At 41.4% G+C, this 18355-nt stretch overlaps 1 protein-coding gene across 1 annotated transcript in view; it reads left to right on the plus strand.

Moving 5' to 3' along the window:
• The window catches only part of TDRD6 (tudor domain containing 6), a gene marked incomplete at its 3' end in the record, with an annotated part of 543290 nt that overhangs the window by 249858 nt on the left and 275077 nt on the right, over positions 1-18355 (plus strand). Inside the window, exon 10 of the mRNA XM_044062624.1 lies at positions 10211-10312. Coding sequence (XP_043918559.1) covers positions 10211-10312 — 102 coding nt within the window. The remainder of the gene's footprint in view (positions 1-10210; positions 10313-18355) is intronic.

An 18355-nucleotide genomic window follows, 5' to 3' on the forward strand; every position in this document is an offset into this window, starting at 1 on the left:
GCATGGGGTCAGGGTGTCATGTTAAATGTCACCATCTCTCGATTCAGTGCCACACTCCTGCCTTTTTGACACTTATGCCTGACTGTAGCATATCTTCTCTCACACAATCCATTAACATCTTGCTGGATGTCCTCGTTTACTCTTACTTTCTTGCTGTCTGACCCAAATCATCTTCACCAGATTGTCTTCTACTTTTCTACACACTTGCCCAAGCCACCATAGTCTGTTCTCTTAATCTTTTTTGCAGTTGGAGCTTCTTTATCTTCTGCTCTTATGTCCTCATTCTTTGTCTGTTCCACAGTGTGCATCCTGCCACCCATCATAGGCACTTCATTTCCATCACCTCTAGCTTTCTCAAGTGCTCTGCCTTTGTTGCCCAGTTTTCTGTACCATACAGTAGTACTGGTCGCACCACTGTTTTGTATACCTTACTTTTCAGCCTGTTTGGCATTCTTCTGTCATACATTACCCCTGACACTCGGTCAGCTGGCTGCAGCTCCTCTGATTCTAGCGTTGACTTCTTCATTCAGACTTCCCTTCTCCTCAACCACACCTGCCATATGCTTGAAGCTATTAACCTGTTCCACTATCTTCAGTTCTGTCTCAATTATCAGTTTCTTCTAATTTCCCTTATTTGCTGCCATCACCACACTGCATTATCTGTACTTAGTTTCTTCTCATGTGTTTTCAGTTTTGCATTCCATTCCCCTATTCTTTGCTGAAGTTCTTACTCAGAATCTGCTTGTAATGCCACATACTGCAACTTTGTTGATCTGTTCCCTTCGAACTTGTTTGCTAATGTAGTCCATCACCAGTGTGAAGAGCAGTGGGCTCAGAGCTGAACCCTGGAGCACACCTGTCTGAGAGATCAAACACCATTTTTTTACTTGAGTCATTGGGTCCTTATACGTAGCCTGCACTAATTCTACCAATGTTTTTGGAACTTCGAACCATCTCCATACTGCCCAAATCTGTTTATTGGGACCTTGTCATATGCTTTCTCCAAGTCTAGAAATGCCCAGTCGGACTCTCTTCTTATCTCTAACTTCTTCTCAGCTATCTCTGTCGCTGCAAATGTTGGGTCATTTGTACTGCATCTTGATCTGTATCTGAACTTAACTACCATCTTACTTTCTCCTACTCTGTGTATCCATTTATCAGTCACAGTCTCCAGAACTTAATGCCTCTGTATTGCCCACAGTTGTGGATGTCCCCTTTGTTTTTGTACACTGGCATGAGTAAGCTTATTCTCCAGTCATCTGGGGTATGCCTTTCTTTCCACACTGCTATGAGTACCCTCGGGAGCCATTTCTCCACAGTATCTGCTGTAACCTCATCTGAGCCAGCTGCTTTCCCTGACTTAATTTTCCTTATTGATATTCATACTTATTATAAGGAGGGCTTCTCTTCTCTCACCATAGGCTGTGTCTTGGGTATTTCACCTTCTGTGGGGTTTTCTTCATTCAGAAGCTGCTGGAGGGGCTCCTTCCATCTGCTTTTGATATCCTTTGTACTGGTGAGCAGGCATCTCTTATGAAGGGTGTCTTGACTGTCTTTGTCTTTCTGTGTTTGCCTTGCAACCTGATATAGTTTCTTTGTGCCACCTACAGAGTGCCTCTGATATCCCTGATGCCTGTTCTTTGCTATTGCAACTCCTTTCTTAGCTTCTTTGTTTGCCAACCTGTATTCCTTTCTGGCTTAGTCCATGTTTTCTCTCCCACTTTCTCCTGCACTCTTCATTGCTTTTGATGACTTCCTGGATTTCTGCATTCCACCACCAGCCTTCCTTATATACCTTATTTCCATGCATAGCTTGGCCATGTATCTGTTCTGTAGTCCTCACACATGCTGTTTTGAGGCACTGCCATTCTTCTTCAACTCCACCTATTTCCTCATCCTCTTGGGATGCTAGAGCCCTGAGCAATTCCTTGAACTGTTCTACTTACTCTCCAGTCAACTTCCAGGTCTTCAGCCCGGTCTCTCTTGACTTTAGAGCCTTCTCTGACCAGTGCTTGCAGCTGATTGTGGCAACCAGTGGTTTATGCTGTGAGCTGTTTCACTGGGATGACTTTGCAGTCACTAATTCTACCCCAGTGCCCTTTCCTTACTAGGAGGAAATCTACCCAAGTTGCAAAGTGGCCACTTTAGTATGTAATATTGTGACTCACTCTCTTTCTGAACAGTGTGTTGGCTGCTATCAAGTCATTTGCAAGACAGAAGTCTAGAATGGCCTGTCCTTGTATTCCTGTTGCCCCACCCATGTGGACCTAGGCAGTCCTCATATACTGTTCTGTCTCTCTCTCCCGATATGTGCATTCATGTCACACATTATCCATGCCAATTCATGCTGTCTTGCTTTATCTAGTAGGTCTTGCAACTGCTGTATGAATGCACTGTTTTCCTCACTATCACAACCCCCTGCTTTTGGGCATAGGATGAGATTATGAACACTGCCATGTCATTATACTGGAGTTTTGATGACCATGAGTCTGTCACTAATTCTGATGACATCCCTCACTGCCTTCTGAAGCCTCTGTCTCACCCAGTTCCAACACTATTTCTAGGCTGTCCTCCTGAATAGTAGACTCTGAATCTCAAGCCAGTGGCTTTGCTGTGCTGCACTGCCCATCCATCTTCTCCCTTGGATGTCCAGCCAATTCCTTACCATCCTGTCTTTACTTTCAAGCTCTGTCCTGTCAATGAACGTACATTAAGTCTAGCAGTTCATGTTTGGTGGGTTGATTGGTTTTAGGTCCAGCTTTTAATCAGCAGAGCTACCCCAGGAAATTCAGGCTGGGCAACTGAACACCAGCTGGCCAGTAACTTATTGATCAGGGCTGCTGGGCTTTATGGCAGGCACACACTGGGCAGTATGGTCATATACACCCCTACCACCATTAGCATGGGGGCGTTCCAGTTGTTACATGTGTCTTGACAGAAACATGGCAAAGGGGGGGCATTATATTCAGTGATTGGCACAATGAGGGCTGAATAAAGGGGGACATTGACATCCCTAGATCTGAACACAATACCTTTGTTTATAAGCTGTGCAGTATAGAAGGACTTGCACACATGTCGGTCAAAAGCTAGGTCACTGCCCACACAAATTCCCAAATCCTGAAGGACTGTCATAACTCTAAGACCATATTTATTAATGTGGTAGTTCCTTGAGATAGATGAGTTCCTAAAGGATACAGTGATGCATTTCTCGGCATTTAGTTTGTTTTTGAATTTGGCACCAGTTATTAATTCAGTTAATTATTGTACTTAGTTATTAACTGTAAAAGTTTGTGTGTGGCAACTATTACATTATGGGGTCCCTGCCCTTGTCCCCTATTCATCTGGTAGTAGGGGGCTAGGTCGGTACTGGTTCCTCCTTCCTTATCCTTATTGAATCCATGTCCAGCCTCATTTTTGTCTTTGTTTTTTTACTTCTTGATCACTGAGGCTGCGTAGGAAGGCAAGTATCTAAAGACTGCTGGCTTACAAGCAGGCTGTAGGTGTCTTGCCTTATCTTCAGGGGGAAGCCAAGAAAACAAACAAAAGGTTGTGTCCAGTACCAGCCTAGTATTTACTTGTGAACTTATAAAAGTGATATCAGTCTGCAGACTGTTAACAAGCCTAGCTTAATAACAAGAGATCAGAATTAAATAAAGACCTTATCTATTATGCCCCCCCCCCCGAGTAATTTCTGATATAAGAAGATGTCCAAGCTGATGGTGACACAAGCCCAACTAAGGGGGGAAGAGCACTACCACAGGCCTCAGCCTAGAGCAGAGTTCCCCTAATGTGACGACTGCGACAGTGACCACACTCAAGCATCTACTGTTACAGTAACTTGATAAGGCAATTTTGTTCAAATTCATTATTTCGGCATTTTAAGCACAATTTCCCCTACTTGATGGCCTTCTCAAAGATCAGCTCATTTGGCTGAGTATTCTCATACAAATTTATTGGTGCCATGTTTATTTTTTCCTTTCCAGGAATAGGGAAAATGTGTTGAATCATATCTTTAAAAACAAAAAATAGCCAAGGCTAGAAGGTACAAAAAAATAATTTAATGTGACAGTAAGCGCTTTCGTGGGCACACATATACCCACTTCTTCAGACTGTTCAACAAAACTAATACACCACATTTAAATGGCTAACAAAATAAGCACATGACTGTCAGATGTTTAGAAAGGTCCAATGGGATATCAAACAAGGTATAATTAAAATACAGCTTATAAAATGTTTAAATACAAATATAGTATAAAATCTGAAATTGCCAAGAGACTGTATGTCCCTAAACTACATAAGTTTAAACAGAATACATATTCCCAAGGTAAAAATAACATTCTAAAAATAAAGATACAATATCATCAAATTTATTTTCAAGATTTTTCTTGAAGAGTGCTAATGAGAAGCTCTGTTTGACAAAGATAGGGAAGTCTCTTTGACAGGAATCTGTCCCTCCAGCATGTTCTGTTTATTGTGGTGACAAGATTTATGTCCCTACAGCGTGTAACTCAGAGGGATTGGGATTTCTTTAAGTGGAGCATGTCCAACAGCTCTGAGTGTGACATAGCTTTGTATGTTAGGCAGAGATCGCTTCTGAGTAGGCGATATGCGACGGAGTAACGCTGGAGTTTTTTGAGACGTTCTGTGTAAGGGCATCTGTTTGAGGCCAGTAATCCCGTTTGTGAGGTATTTCTGTGGCCTTTCCAGTTGTAGATGTCTTGTGAGGTACACACCAAAAGGGGCGCTGTACTCTATAATGGGTCTAATGAATGATGAGTAGAGGGGAACAATGACTTCTTTTTTTTTTTTCTGGATGAGAAACCTTTTGTGATGTGTGCCATGTAGAAGGATTTCCTGACCACTGCGGCGATGTGATTATCAAAGGAGAGACTACTGTCCATCTGTGTCCCAAGGTCTGTTATCACACTTTCGGTGTGAAATAGACTACCACTTATGTGGTAGTTCATGGTACAGAGATTTTACCAAAGGGGATGACAATGCACTTTTTGGTATTGAGCTTCAAGCCATGACTTTGACACCAGGCATCTGTCTCAGTGAAGCCCTTTTGTCAGATGTCCACATCGTTAGGAGTTTCAATTATGGCTCCTAGTTTGCAGTCATCTGCAGACTTCGTTAGCCAAAGACCTTCTGTGTTAGCCTGTACTTCAGAGAAGTAGATACCAAACAGGAGAGGACCCAGGACTAAACCCTGTTGTACTCCACTTGTCACCGAGTCTGAAGTCAGATTTGGAGTCTGCTGCTTTCACAGTGTGGGTTCTGTCCGTGAGCCAGTTGGCAACCCATCTTGTGACATAGGGATTTACACCTACCATGAACTTCCACATAAGTGATAGTCTACTTAACACCGAAAGTGTGATAAGAGACCTTGGGACACAGGTGGATAGTAGTCTCTCCTTTGATAATCACATCGCCACAGTAGTCAGGAAATCCTTCTATGTGGCATACCTCATCACAAAAGATTTCTCATCCAGAAAAAAAAGAGGTCATTGTTCCCCTCTGCTCATCACTCATTTGACACATTATAGAGTACAATGCCCCTTTTGGTATGTACCTCACAAGACATCTACAACAACTGGAAAGGCCACAGAAATACCTCACAAAGACGATTACTGGCCTCAAACAGATGCCCTATGCAGACCATCTCAAAAAACTCCAGTTTTACTCCGTCGCATATCGCCTACTCAGAGGCGATCTCTGCTAATATACAAAGCTATGTCAAACCCAGAGCTGTTGGACCCAATCCCGCCAAGCTACATGCTCTAGGGACCTAAACCTTGTCACCACAATAAACAGAACATAGATAGATTCCTGTCCCAGAGACTTCCCATACTCTGGAACAGACTACCTATCTGTGTCAAACAGAGCTCCTCATTAAAACTCTTAAAGAAAAATCTTGATGATTGGATGGGAAATAGGAAATTCACCCCAGGGATCACTTCTGTGGCTCTGCTTGACAGGGGCACAGGAAAATAATTTTCTTGAGTGGTGAAAGTCAAGGTACCTTTTTGGCTAGGCTTATATAGGCCCTAGGGTTAATAGCCTAGTACCTACCTATGAACCTAGTTTAGTGAGTTTATCTATAATTCCAGAGTGGGGGGATGGTGTTGAAAGCCTTGGTGAGATCTAGATAGGCTGTGTGAACCACCTTACCCTCATCTATGGCTTTGGTGACTGCTTCAGAGAAGTCTGTCAGGTTTAGGAGGCATGATCTGCCTTTTACAAACCTGAACTGGGTGGGGTCCAGGGTTTGGAGATTACCAGTGTCTTTGTTTATGAGTTCTATGATGATACGTTCCATGGCCTTGCAGACCAGGCTCATCAGGCTAATGGGGCGGTAGTTCCCAGGGTCTGTCGTGGCTCCCCCTTTGTGGAGTGGGATAACCGTCGCGGTACGCCATTCAGTGGGCGCAAAGCCTGAGGTGAGGCTTTGATTGAACTTGGTACTTAGTTCAGGCTTTGATGGAGCATGGTACTTAGGTGAGGCTATGATTGAACATGGTACTTAGGGAATCATTTAACCTTGGGTATTTGAAGGCATCTAGACTGAGCTGCCAGTATAATCACCCCTGCTCTAGCCATAAAGAAAGTGGTTCTCCTCTATTATGAGAACAAATCTGGTCAATAATCCTGAAAGAGAATGAGTGGCCAGGGTTCAGTATATGCTTACCTAAGGCATTCTCAGCTTTCCTGTTCTTATAGTATATTGATGTTCATATATGCATGCAATTTTTGCAGATTCATAGATGCTGGTTTCTTGTGCCAAGTTAATAATACAAATATTGTTTTCAAGGGGAGGTTATAACTGCAATTCTAAGGGGTGAGTGTACTTGGCTAAGTGTAATTCCTGCTTAAGTTTCTTTATAGGTAAGATGGATAGGAAACTTAAGGAACGCATATATGAACATAAATATGCTATTAGGAACAGGAAAGCTGAGAATGCCTTAGCTAAGCATATACTTAACTCTGGCCATTTATTCTCCTTTAGGATTATTGACCAGATCTGTTCTCGTATTAAGGGAGGACCATTTTCTTTATGGCTAGAGCATTGAGAATTATATTGGCAGCTCAGACTAGAAGCCTTCAAATACCCAGGGTTAAATGATACATGCTCGATAGCTTGCATTCTAAAACTAAGAAATTTGATGAGATAGTAATTTTATTTTTAGAATGTTATTTTTACCTTGAGAATGTGTATTTTGTATAAACTAATGTAGTTTAGAGACATACAGTTTCTTGGTAATTCCAGATTTTATATTATATCTGTATTTAGACATTTTATAAGCTGTATTTTAATTCTATGTTGTTTGATTGTTTTTCTAAGTCCCATTGGACCTTTTTAAACATCTGGCCATCGTGTGCTTATTTTATTAGCTATTTAAATGTGGTGCATTAGTTTTGTTGAACAGTCTGAAGAGGTGGGTGTATGTGTGCCCACGAAAGCACTTACTGTCACATTAAATTCTTTTTTTGTACCTTCTAGCTTTGGCTATTTTTTTGTTTTTATTGAATCGTATCTTTAACAGTGCAGCATTTATTTAATTTTTTAATTTTTTTTTTTTGCATTTGGGAATAACATTTAGTTTGGGTGGCATTATTTAAATAAAATCAGTTTCATATCTGTAGTGATTTTAACTTTTTGATTGGACTATGAAGACTTTGGTGGTCATGATTTTGTAGGCCTTATTGTACAGCTCTGCATTATATCCCATGTCCATAGCTGAGGTATGTCAGTGTTAGACCATAATTTAAAAAAACTTCTGTGTGTTATTATATGTATGCTTTCTTCATGATACTTGATACCTCAGCCAGGATCTCATCTGTCTGTAGACATCACAGAATCATCTTTGATTCATAGGTAGTTTCTAAGCATGCAGTCAAGGAGGCCATCTAGGAGCTAAGACCCATTTCCTAACTGCCTTAAACAGTCTTAGTAAATTGCTCAAGGTCACACAGGCAAATAAAAGCTAAGATAATCAAACCCTGGTCAATAACCTTAATCCTCAGTGTTAAGAGACATTTTCACTTTCACTATGTTTTGGTTACACATGAAAATGTGCACTCGTAAGCATTAATTTGGTTATATGTTTTGAATTCCACTCTGCTTTAGGAATCAATTGGAGCAGCTTGTGATGAGTGTGGCACCAGGGAAATACTGCCAGTCAGCTGTCTAGAATTTGGTAAATAATTATATGTCACTTGAAAATATTAATATGATTTATATAGAAATGTGACGGTGCCAGCCCAGCTATCTGGAATTTTGTAAATAATCGTATGTCATTTGTGAATAGTAATATGATTCATGTGCTGCGGTAGCGTTGTCGCCTCACAGTAAGACGCTGTCCAGTTCGATTCTCAGCTAGAGTGTCTTCTGCGTGGAGACATGCGTGAAAGGGCGTACCTTCGTTGAAGGTTGTGCATCAGGCCTGGCAAGCCGGTACGTAAAAATCAACTGCCAATCATTAGCGGACCGGAGTTCCGCTGTGGCGACCCCTAACCGGGGAAAGCCGAAAGACACAAACAAATGCTTGTCCCACAAAAGTAAGAGAACTGTATGTTCTGTACCGAGCTTCAAGAATGTAACCACAGTGTACCCTCCCTACTGGAAAAGAACAGAAATGTATATAAACTGTATACCTGTGCAAATGTATGTTTAATAGTAGAAGCTGGAACATACAGAGTTAACTTGCAAAGCTTCAAGAAAATAAGTTGAAAATGTTTTATGATTGTGTTGTATCTTAGTTTCAGTGAAACAAACTCAGTGTCTAGAGCTAGAGGTTTTTCTATTGTCTTGAAACAGAAATAATTAGGTTTCAAAAGTAAAAGTGTTTTATCTACACTCACACAAACTAAAATCCCTTCCCAGTACCCTTACACAAACACCACTTACCTGAAACCGCAGATAAATCCACAAACCAAACCACACGTCACAAACACGACATCACAGTAGTAGATTCAACATTTCTGCATTTGACATGGTGCAGTTTTGCGTAACTGCACTTTCCACTGTTCAGTCTCGATGTACTGAAATTCGACATTTCAGTACGTTGAGATTGTCTTGTGACTCTCTCTCTCTCTCTCTATATATATATATATATATATATATATATATATATATATATATATATATATATATATATATATATCTATGGGTGCCCCATGCCCCCAAACGTTATATACTAATTCCAGGATCACACTACAGTGGGGAAGTGAGGAACAGGGCATATACCTGTTTAGACGAAATGAGTTTCAGTCAGATGTGTTTTCAGTGAAGTCAGCTTTCAGTGAATTGTGCTCAGGGAATTCATTTTCAGTGAAATGAGGGTTTGACGAAATTAGTTTCAATGAAATGTATTTTTTTATCAAGCGGAGTAGACCTCTCTCTCTCTCTATATATATATATATATATATATATATATATGTATATATATATATATATATATATGTGTATATATATATATATATATATATGTATATATATATATATATATATATATATATATATATATATATATATATATATATATAAAAACACAGGGATGGGAGGGTGGCCTAATGGCAAGGAACAGGGTTTGAATCTAACAGGGGATAATTGGCTAGGCTTAAAATGGCTTGCAAGGGCAGTTAGCCTAGTACTAATCTATGAACCTATGAAATGTTAAGACTAGATAATACTTTGTTGAAATGAGATTTTTATGTGAAGTTGGTTACATTCAGTAGGTGCTATAGAGATGGCGCTCATGGACAAACTGGAGCCTGGCGCTGACTTAGAATCTCACACACTTAATTAGGTCTTTGCATGAAGCTGGAATTTCACAGTTGCTTTGTACTGACATTTGAATAAAGAGGCTAAAAAATGAGTAGTGTCTTCATTAGTCTTCTGGTATGAATCTGTTCCTCAGCATACCTTTCATCTTATTTCAGGAATCTGTTGCAACAGGTTGTAGTGAGAAGCATGCAGTTTCATGATTTGATCAGATTTTCCAGCTGATGATGTTTTCATTTCAGAAGTCAAAAATGTGCCGGGCAAATTTAGAACTGTTTGAGTTGTAACTATGATTCTTTTGTTGTACTTTTTTAATGTTTATTGTTTGTGCACATCTGCTTTCTTTTTAAGTGCATAACAGAGAACCTAGGAATTTAGTTCTTTGGGTATGAAATGGTTATTACATTGAACTCTGTTTTATTCCAGGGTTTAGCTGCTGCAACTTGCACAGAAACAATTGTGGAACTTGAGAAAATAGCAGCGTCTGAAACAGTTTGGATACCGGATTCACTTTCACATGATACTTGTGTAAGTTATGTAAATGTTTTGCAGTAAACCGTTTCAAGGCACCTTAAAGTCAGTAGCAGCCTCTTTATTGTGATTCTTCTGTGAACGTGGATTTGAGGTACCTTAAGCTGGAGATTACTGTATTTCAGTCTACTCATGATGGAGGAGATGACGTTCCAAACATACATACATATATTTGTTTTATTCCAAACAAGTTTGTGTTCATTTTTCTGTGTACTGATTTTTGGAATGCCTTACAATGGGTACCAGGAGCTGACAGCTTTATCTGATTTGTGCTATCATTAGAAAAAATGTGTGCGCAGTGTCTAGGCTCCAGGAAATTGGAGAATTTGGAAGAAATATGTACCATTTGTATTTTTTAGGACAGAATGCTCATGAAGTTTACCTTTATTTGTGAGAGTTTTGCTATTTCCGATTTTATACAGCCTGATGAAATTTAGTCAATCCAGATCTAATTACGTTGCTCATACAAGAGAGTAACTCCATATTCGTATGGTAAGGTCAATTTGTAATTATTTTATCCTTGTTCAAAGCTATAGAATCTTAGATTGTTAAATTTTCTAGTTAAGTCAGATGACAAAATAGGCACAAATGTACTTTCTGCAGCTGTTTTGACTGTAAAAGTTGATGCACTTTTGTTCATTTTTATTTAAAAATCTGAGCCATTTATGTAACAATCTAAAGGGCAAGCACAGTGTCACTGTAGCTATCACAAAAGTCAATTTTGCACTTCTTGTCACTGTTCATAATCTAATATGCATGTTTACCTTGCATGGTAGCTGCTTTGATATTTCATGCAAGTAAAACAAAGCTGAGATGGGCAACCCTGCCCTCTCTGCCCTTCAATTCACTGAGGCTTACCTTTCTCCTCCTTTTCTGTTTTTATAACCTTGTACTTTTCCATATTTTGTATGCCCTGACTATGTTGTCAGTGGTAATGGAAAACCTTTCTGGATGCTTATGGTGATAGATTTTTTTTTTTTTTTTTTACTCAAAACACTATTTTTCTGATTGGGTGAACTGTGCTGTATCTCCTACCTTAACCACAACCCCCCCCCTCCTTTTATACTGGATTTAAAGCTAGCTATCTCCACCCATCTACAAAATCACTAATCAGTGTACAAATCACTCACTGTGTTCAGTAAAAATAATCAGCCATACTTTCTCCCTTTCTCCACCCCAAACCCACCCACCAATCCTCATTTTCATCACTAGAATTACCACCTGTTCCTCTTTGGGCAGTTCTGTCTTGTGGGGGTGAGGGTGGGGAACAAAAAATGTCAAATGTCCTCACTTTTTAGGACAAAAAATATGTCATAAGTTTTCTTTAATAGTTGCACAAAACAGTTATTTTGTATATGAAACACCCAAATATTATAAGTGGTGGCATAAACAACTCAAATACTACAAGAATAAGCTTTTATTTTGGGGGAAAATGTGAAGTTCTGTCCTTTGCACTGGCTGTGGGTATGTATTGTCCTGCAAAATTTCACGTTTTTACAAAAAATGTCCCACTTCGGGCATTTGAAAAAGTGGCAACACTATTATCACCAAGTCACAAACCCATCTGTCTCAGTTATTGCAGCCAATCATATTATACCACCATTGCCTCCAATTCTTACCTTCTGAGTCACTCATTCTCAGCCAATATCTTAACCAACTGTAACATCCTTCTAACCCATACGAAACCTTCTCTATGTAGTCATTATTACAATTCACCCTCGGCTCTCTTCCCTTCATATAATCATTGTTTTCATGCTCGCAAGTCCCCCCACTGCACAAGTAGAATCTTGTGCATAAACCCCACCCCATTTCTTTTACTCCCCTACCCATACTGTCCTACCCGCCTCTCTCTGTTTCTTTACCTGTGCATACCCTCTTCTTTAATCATACTACTACATTACTACCAACACACCGAGTGTCAGTGATGTAGCTGGCATTTCCCACCCTAATCACAATTACACTTGCATACCCCTCCCAAAGTGCTGTGTCATCTTCAATGTTTTAATGATACAGCTGTTCATGCTTGCATCTTTCTGCTTTTAGTACTCTTCACATTGTTACAGCACTCTCTCTACACAATCCATCTACCATCTTCTGTACTACTGTATCAACACGCACTTCCACATTCCTTGTTGCAGTAAATCTATTCAGCACTCCCTTTTCCCACCTATTTAGGAAAGATCACCTTGGCACAAACTAAATATTCATTTCCCTACTCTGTTTTCTACCACAGCTTAGTGCCATCCTTCCAAAACACTTGCCCACCATATGAAACACACACAGCACCCTTACAGCTTCAGACAACCTTTCCTCAACTTAACTACTCAACCCAGTCAAACCACCCAGCTTTCTCCTCTGCAGCATGCATAATAAGATACCAGGATGCCACACTTGGATAAGCCCCAAACATTTTTGTAACTGAAAACCAGCCTACAAATATACTCAGAGTAGACAGAAAAATAAGAGGAGGCAGAGTTGCCATAATTACCAAAACAGACTAATTATGTATGGTACAGCTCCTCCCCAACTTGCCAATGCTGAAATTCTTACCTCCTTGCTCAAGCTTATCGTTCACAAACAAATTCTGCATAATGAACATGTACAGAATTCCAGGTAATCTAGGGCATATTATCTCCACTCCAGCCAGACTGAAGAAGAAAATCCAGGATGCAAACAACATGTCCTATTCAGACTAATAGCCCTATCCCATTACTCTGTCTTCTACTGACTATTAAGGGGTGACCTATGCCTACCCCTACAAGGCACTCACAAATCCAGCTGTGATGGAACTGTTGCACATTCGCAAGACAAACAGCATGAGGGTTACTTCATCTAGGGATCCAAACCTTGTCTACAGTATAAACAAAATATACTGGAGAGACAGAGATGTTTCAGAGATTACCCCATCTCTGGAACAGGCTTCCAATTCATGTAAAGCCAGAGTCCTTCCCTAGCCTTCTTCAAATGCAGTTTGGATCATTGAATGGGGAATCATAAATTCAATTCAGGGGGTAGTACCTATATCCCTTGTGGACAGGGGCAGTCTGAAAAATACTCGGAGGCATAGGCACAAACTTACGCTATCCCCTAGCCCCTAAGGATAAAAAATCTGGTAAAATTCAGGTAATACTTCTCTATGCTTGTTAGGGGTCTTAAGCCTTTAGCCCAGTAATCTACTATGAATCTATAATACTGCAACCACAGAAGAGTTCTTCAACTGGGCCTCATCAAAGATTCACCAAAGGCCATTATTCTTGGAGAATGTAATATTAACTGGCAGATGACAAATGCTGAGACCCCAACAAATGCTATAAACTTATTTGTCTTCACCCAACTTATCTAAACTCCTTCTAGATTCAGTAAAATTACCAAAAACAGTTCTGCTCTTGATTGGATCCTCATTAACACCTCAAACAAAATCTCAAGTTGCACTCTTCTGACTCCCTAAGTGACCATATACCTGCCATCATCATCAGAAATTGAGCTAATGTATGCAAACACCCAGGTATGAAATATATTCTCCTTTCATAAAGATGCTTTTTTCTCTAACCTAAAAGTGTTTTAACTGGAAGCCACTGCACTCCATCCACTTGGATGTTGCAGCATCACTATTCATAGTTTCATAGTATAGTACTAGGCTATCTGCCCTGGGGCATTTGTAAGCCTAGCCATAGTGATGTGGCTTTTGCCACCCCATGAAATGGTACAAAAATTGTACAGAATAAATTTAGAATACTGTGCCTCTGTCTAGTAGTGACACAATGAAGGTTCCCTTATATAATAGAATTAGTTTACTGTGCCCCTGTCTAGCAGTGACACAGATGTGACCCCCGGGGTAAACTTACGATCACCCATCTACTTATCAAGACTTCTCTTGAAAAGAGTCAGTGAGGGGCTCTGCCAAATACGAACTGGGATCCTGTTCCAAAGCATGGGAAGCCTCTGGGTTATGAATCTGTCCCTCCAGCATGTCCTATTCATACTTGTGCCGAGGTTTAAGTCTTTAGCTCTCGTGGTCCTGATGGATTTGGATTTTTTGAGGTGGAGCATGTCCATCAGATCCTGATTGGACATGGCCTTGTACATCAGGCAGAGATCACCTCTGAGCAGGCGGTATGCTACTGAATAGAGCTGAAGTTTCTTTAGTCTGGCAGAATAAGACATATGTTGGAGACCCTTGATCCTCTTGGTGAGGTACTTTTGTGGTCTCTCCAGCTGTTGCAAATGCCAGGTGAGGTACATACCAAATGGGGCATTGTACTCAATCATGGGTCTGATGAGGGAGGAATATAAGGGTACAATGACATCCTTGGATCTGGATGTGAATCTCTTCATGATGAGGTGTGCAAGGTAGAATGTTTTTCTAACCACTTCAGCAATGTGAGTGTCAAATGAGAGGTCGCTGTCGACTTGGGTCCCTAGGTCTCTGATTACTTTTTCCGTACTCAGTGGGTTGCTGTCTATGTGATAATTTGTGGGTACTTTGTTTTTCCCAAAGGGGATGACTATACATTTTTTGGCATTTAGTTTAAGGCCGTGACTCCGGCACCAGTTGTCCGTTTCTGTGAGGCCTTTTTGTAGGATGTGTGTGTCTGCTGGTGTATCGACTATGGCGCCTAGTTTGCAGTCATCTGCGAACTTTGTCAGCCACAGCCCTCCCATGTTTGCTTTAACATCTGAGAAATAAATGCCGAACAAGAGGGGTCCCAGGAAAGATCCCTGTGGGACACCACTTGTGACTGGCTTTGAGTCTGACATTGCTCCAGCGATTTTAACTTTATGGGTTCTGTCCTTATAGCCAGTTTGCAACCCATCTAGTGACATAAGGGTTTACTTTTAAGCTGTTGAGCTTATCTATGATGCCTGAGTGGGGTATTGTGTCGAAGGCCTTAGCCAAGTCCAGGTATGCTGTATGGACTGCTTTGCCCTCATCAATGGCTCTAGTGACTGTTTCGAAAAAGTCAACCAGGTTTAAAAGGCAGGATCTGCCTTTTACAAAGCCGAACTGGGTGGGGTCAAGTGTTTGTAGGTCCCCAATGTCTCTGTTTATGAGTTCCATAATGATTCTTTCCATAGCTTTGCAGACCAGGCTGGTTAAGCTTATGGGGCGGTAGTTTCCAGGGTCTGTAGAGGCACCCCCCTTGTGGAGTGGGACCACTGTTGCTGTACGGCAGTGTTCAGGTACATATCCCGAAGTAAGGCTAAGGTTAAATAGCATTTTTATGTGTGGGTTCAGCTCCTCTTGGAGTTCACGTAACACGCAACCCAGGATACCGTCAGGTCCCATTGATGCTGTGTTTTTTGCTTTGTTTAGGGCGGTTCTCACTTGGACATCTGAGATGACAGGGAGATTACATTCAGCTGGGATAAGTATTTCTTCTTTTGGGGGTGAAGGAGGGGAGAAATTTGCACTGAACCTGTCAGCCAGAATGTTGGCAATATCTGTGGGTTCAGTGTATTTTATTTTGTTGTGAACCAACTCTGAGCATATCTGAGGGTTTCCACCCAGGTTTCTAACATAGCTGAAAAAGGCTTTGTGGTTATCTTTAGTGTCCTTAGCAATTTTTCTCTCAAAGTTGGCCTTGGATGTTTTTATGAGAGAACGTAGTTTTCTGCTAATGTTGATCAGAGATGTCTTCCCTTCATGGGATTTTGCTCTGATGTGCAGTAGCTTCCTTCTTTTGTTATACAATTTGTTTATGGCTGAGGTCCACCAGACAGGACGCTCTCCTTTGGTGGAGAGGGACTTGGATTTGTTTGGGATTGCATGATCCATGCATTCTTGGAGATGTCCATAAAAAGCATTTGTGAAGGATTCGGCATTGTGGGATGTGGTATCCACTGGCACAGTGGGCTTAAAGGATACCATCTCAGTCTTAAGAAGAGTGAAGTCTGCTTTTGAGAAGTTTTTCACGGTGGTCTTTTGTGCTGGGGGTGGAGGTGGGATATGTACATCCAGGGTGTGGAGGTGGGATATGTACATCCAGGGTGATAAGTTTGTGGTCAGATCTCACTAGTGAGGGGTATACTTCCGGTGTGGAGCATTTTGTCCCCATGTTTGTGATGATCAGGTCTAGTATATTATCTCCCATAGTGGGAGAGGTGACTAGTTGTTCCAGCGCATTTGAATTTATGAATTCCAGGAACCTTTGGGCTAGGGTATTAGGGCTAGAATAATGTACCCAATCTATGTTTGGGTAGTTGAAGTCTCCTAGTATGATGGTATTTTGTGATACATTCATATCCTCCAATGTCTTCAGGAAGGCTGAGTGGGGTTCTTGAGATTGGGAGGGTGGTCTGTAACATGCTACCAGTTGTATAGCAGTTTTGCCTATGGTTAATTGCACCTGTATGGTCTCTGATGCTTCATGTGTTGCTACTAACCTGGAGGTGTGGGTGTCCTTGATGAATATGGACACTCCCCCTCCCTTTGTGGTTCGGCCCGAGTTTTGGGGCCGAAAAGCTTGATACGAGGTATAGCCTGGTAGCGCTGGGGTGCTCTTCGGAGCCTTGAACCAGGTTTCAGTTACTGCACAGACGTCTATGTTCTCCATGCTGAGGAGCGCATCAAGTGCCTGCATCTTGAGATTTAGACTTCTGGCGTTGAGCAGCATTACCCTTAGTTTTTTTCCATTTTTGTTTTTTAAGGAGGTGGGTTTGTCTTTTGAGCCTTGCTTAAAAAAGGAACTATGGGGGTGGCAAGAGCCTTAGCCAATATCCGGAAGCCCAGTGGTGATGGGTGTAAGCCATCCCTTGCGAAGCAGCGTGGCTTGTCCAACATCTCATCCCAGGCAGACAGATATTGGATCCCCTTAGAATGACACCAGTACGTGAGCCAGTTGTTAAAGCTGATCATCTTGTCTTTGTATTGTGGTATCATTCTTGGTGAGGGCAGGATGCTGCTCAGGGTCAGGGTCATACCAGCCTGGGCTACATAATCGGAGAGCTCCTCTGTCTCTTTTCATGTAGTCCAGGGAAGAACGTCTCAGGTCATTCACACCAGCATGGACAATGACGGAGTCATATTTGTACTTGCTTTGGAGTGACTTGAGTGCGTGTGTTATGTGGCGGATCCTATCTCCCGATAGACAGCTCACAGTCACCTTCTTGTTCAGCCTGGTCAGCGGGACATCAGTGTGTCTGACTATAGAGTCGCCTATTACTAGTGTATCAGGCAAGGTGTTTGGCCTTAAGGGCTGTGATTGGTTGACACACTGATTTATTGAAGTATGTGTTGCATGTGTTTTGTTTTGAGGTAATGGATTTTTGGATGTCTGCTTTGGGAGCCTCTGTTGTTTTGGTAAGTTTTTTATTAGAGCCTCCGAGTATGTCTTTGTGTTTTATGTGTTTGGTTTGCAGTTGTGGTAGGTATATGTGGGACTGGGATTGTTGTGTGTGTGGTTGCCATCTCCTCCTGTCTGGTCATGCCAGCCCTGAGTTGAGAGAGTTCAGCCTCCAGTTTGGCTATATAGTTGCATCTCTCACATGTATTTGTGTTTGTTGGGAGGAGGAGATGGTTGTCTGTGTACATGAGACAATTGTAGCATTGTCTCAAGATACCCAGATTGACCAGCTGAAATGGAGATGACGCCAGTAATCTACCACTCGACATGCTAGAACAGTATAAGGGAGTGCTGTACCTTTAAGGGAAGTGGAAATTCACAGGGGTGGTAAGTAGATGTAGTGCTTTACTTAGTACGAGTGTGCTTACTTAGTAGAGAAGTATTGAGAACAAGTGCTAGGCTTATAATATAGTGAGTAGTCTGGTTATACTAAGAGTAGAGCTTCCTTAAGAAAAAATTTGAAGAGCAGACTTGGCGGAGCCAGAAAAAGTTTAACCTTGTTTAACCGGCGCTGTGCTATGCGCACAACCGCGCAAAGCCGTGCAAACACAGATTTTAAACAGTGAACTGCAAAAGAGCTAGAAATGGTCCAAAACAACCAATTACTACAGCTTCTTGTGCTGAGGTCACTCCCTACAGGGACAGGTAGGCTGCTCAAGGCTCCCCACTCCCACTGGTGAGCAAAGAAACTTCCTTC

The sequence above is a fragment of the Protopterus annectens genome, chromosome 2.part1, assembly GCF_019279795.1.
Source record: "Protopterus annectens isolate FY-2018-M chromosome 2.part1, PAN1.0, whole genome shotgun sequence".
Lineage (NCBI taxonomy): Eukaryota > Metazoa > Chordata > Ceratodontiformes > Protopteridae > Protopterus > Protopterus annectens.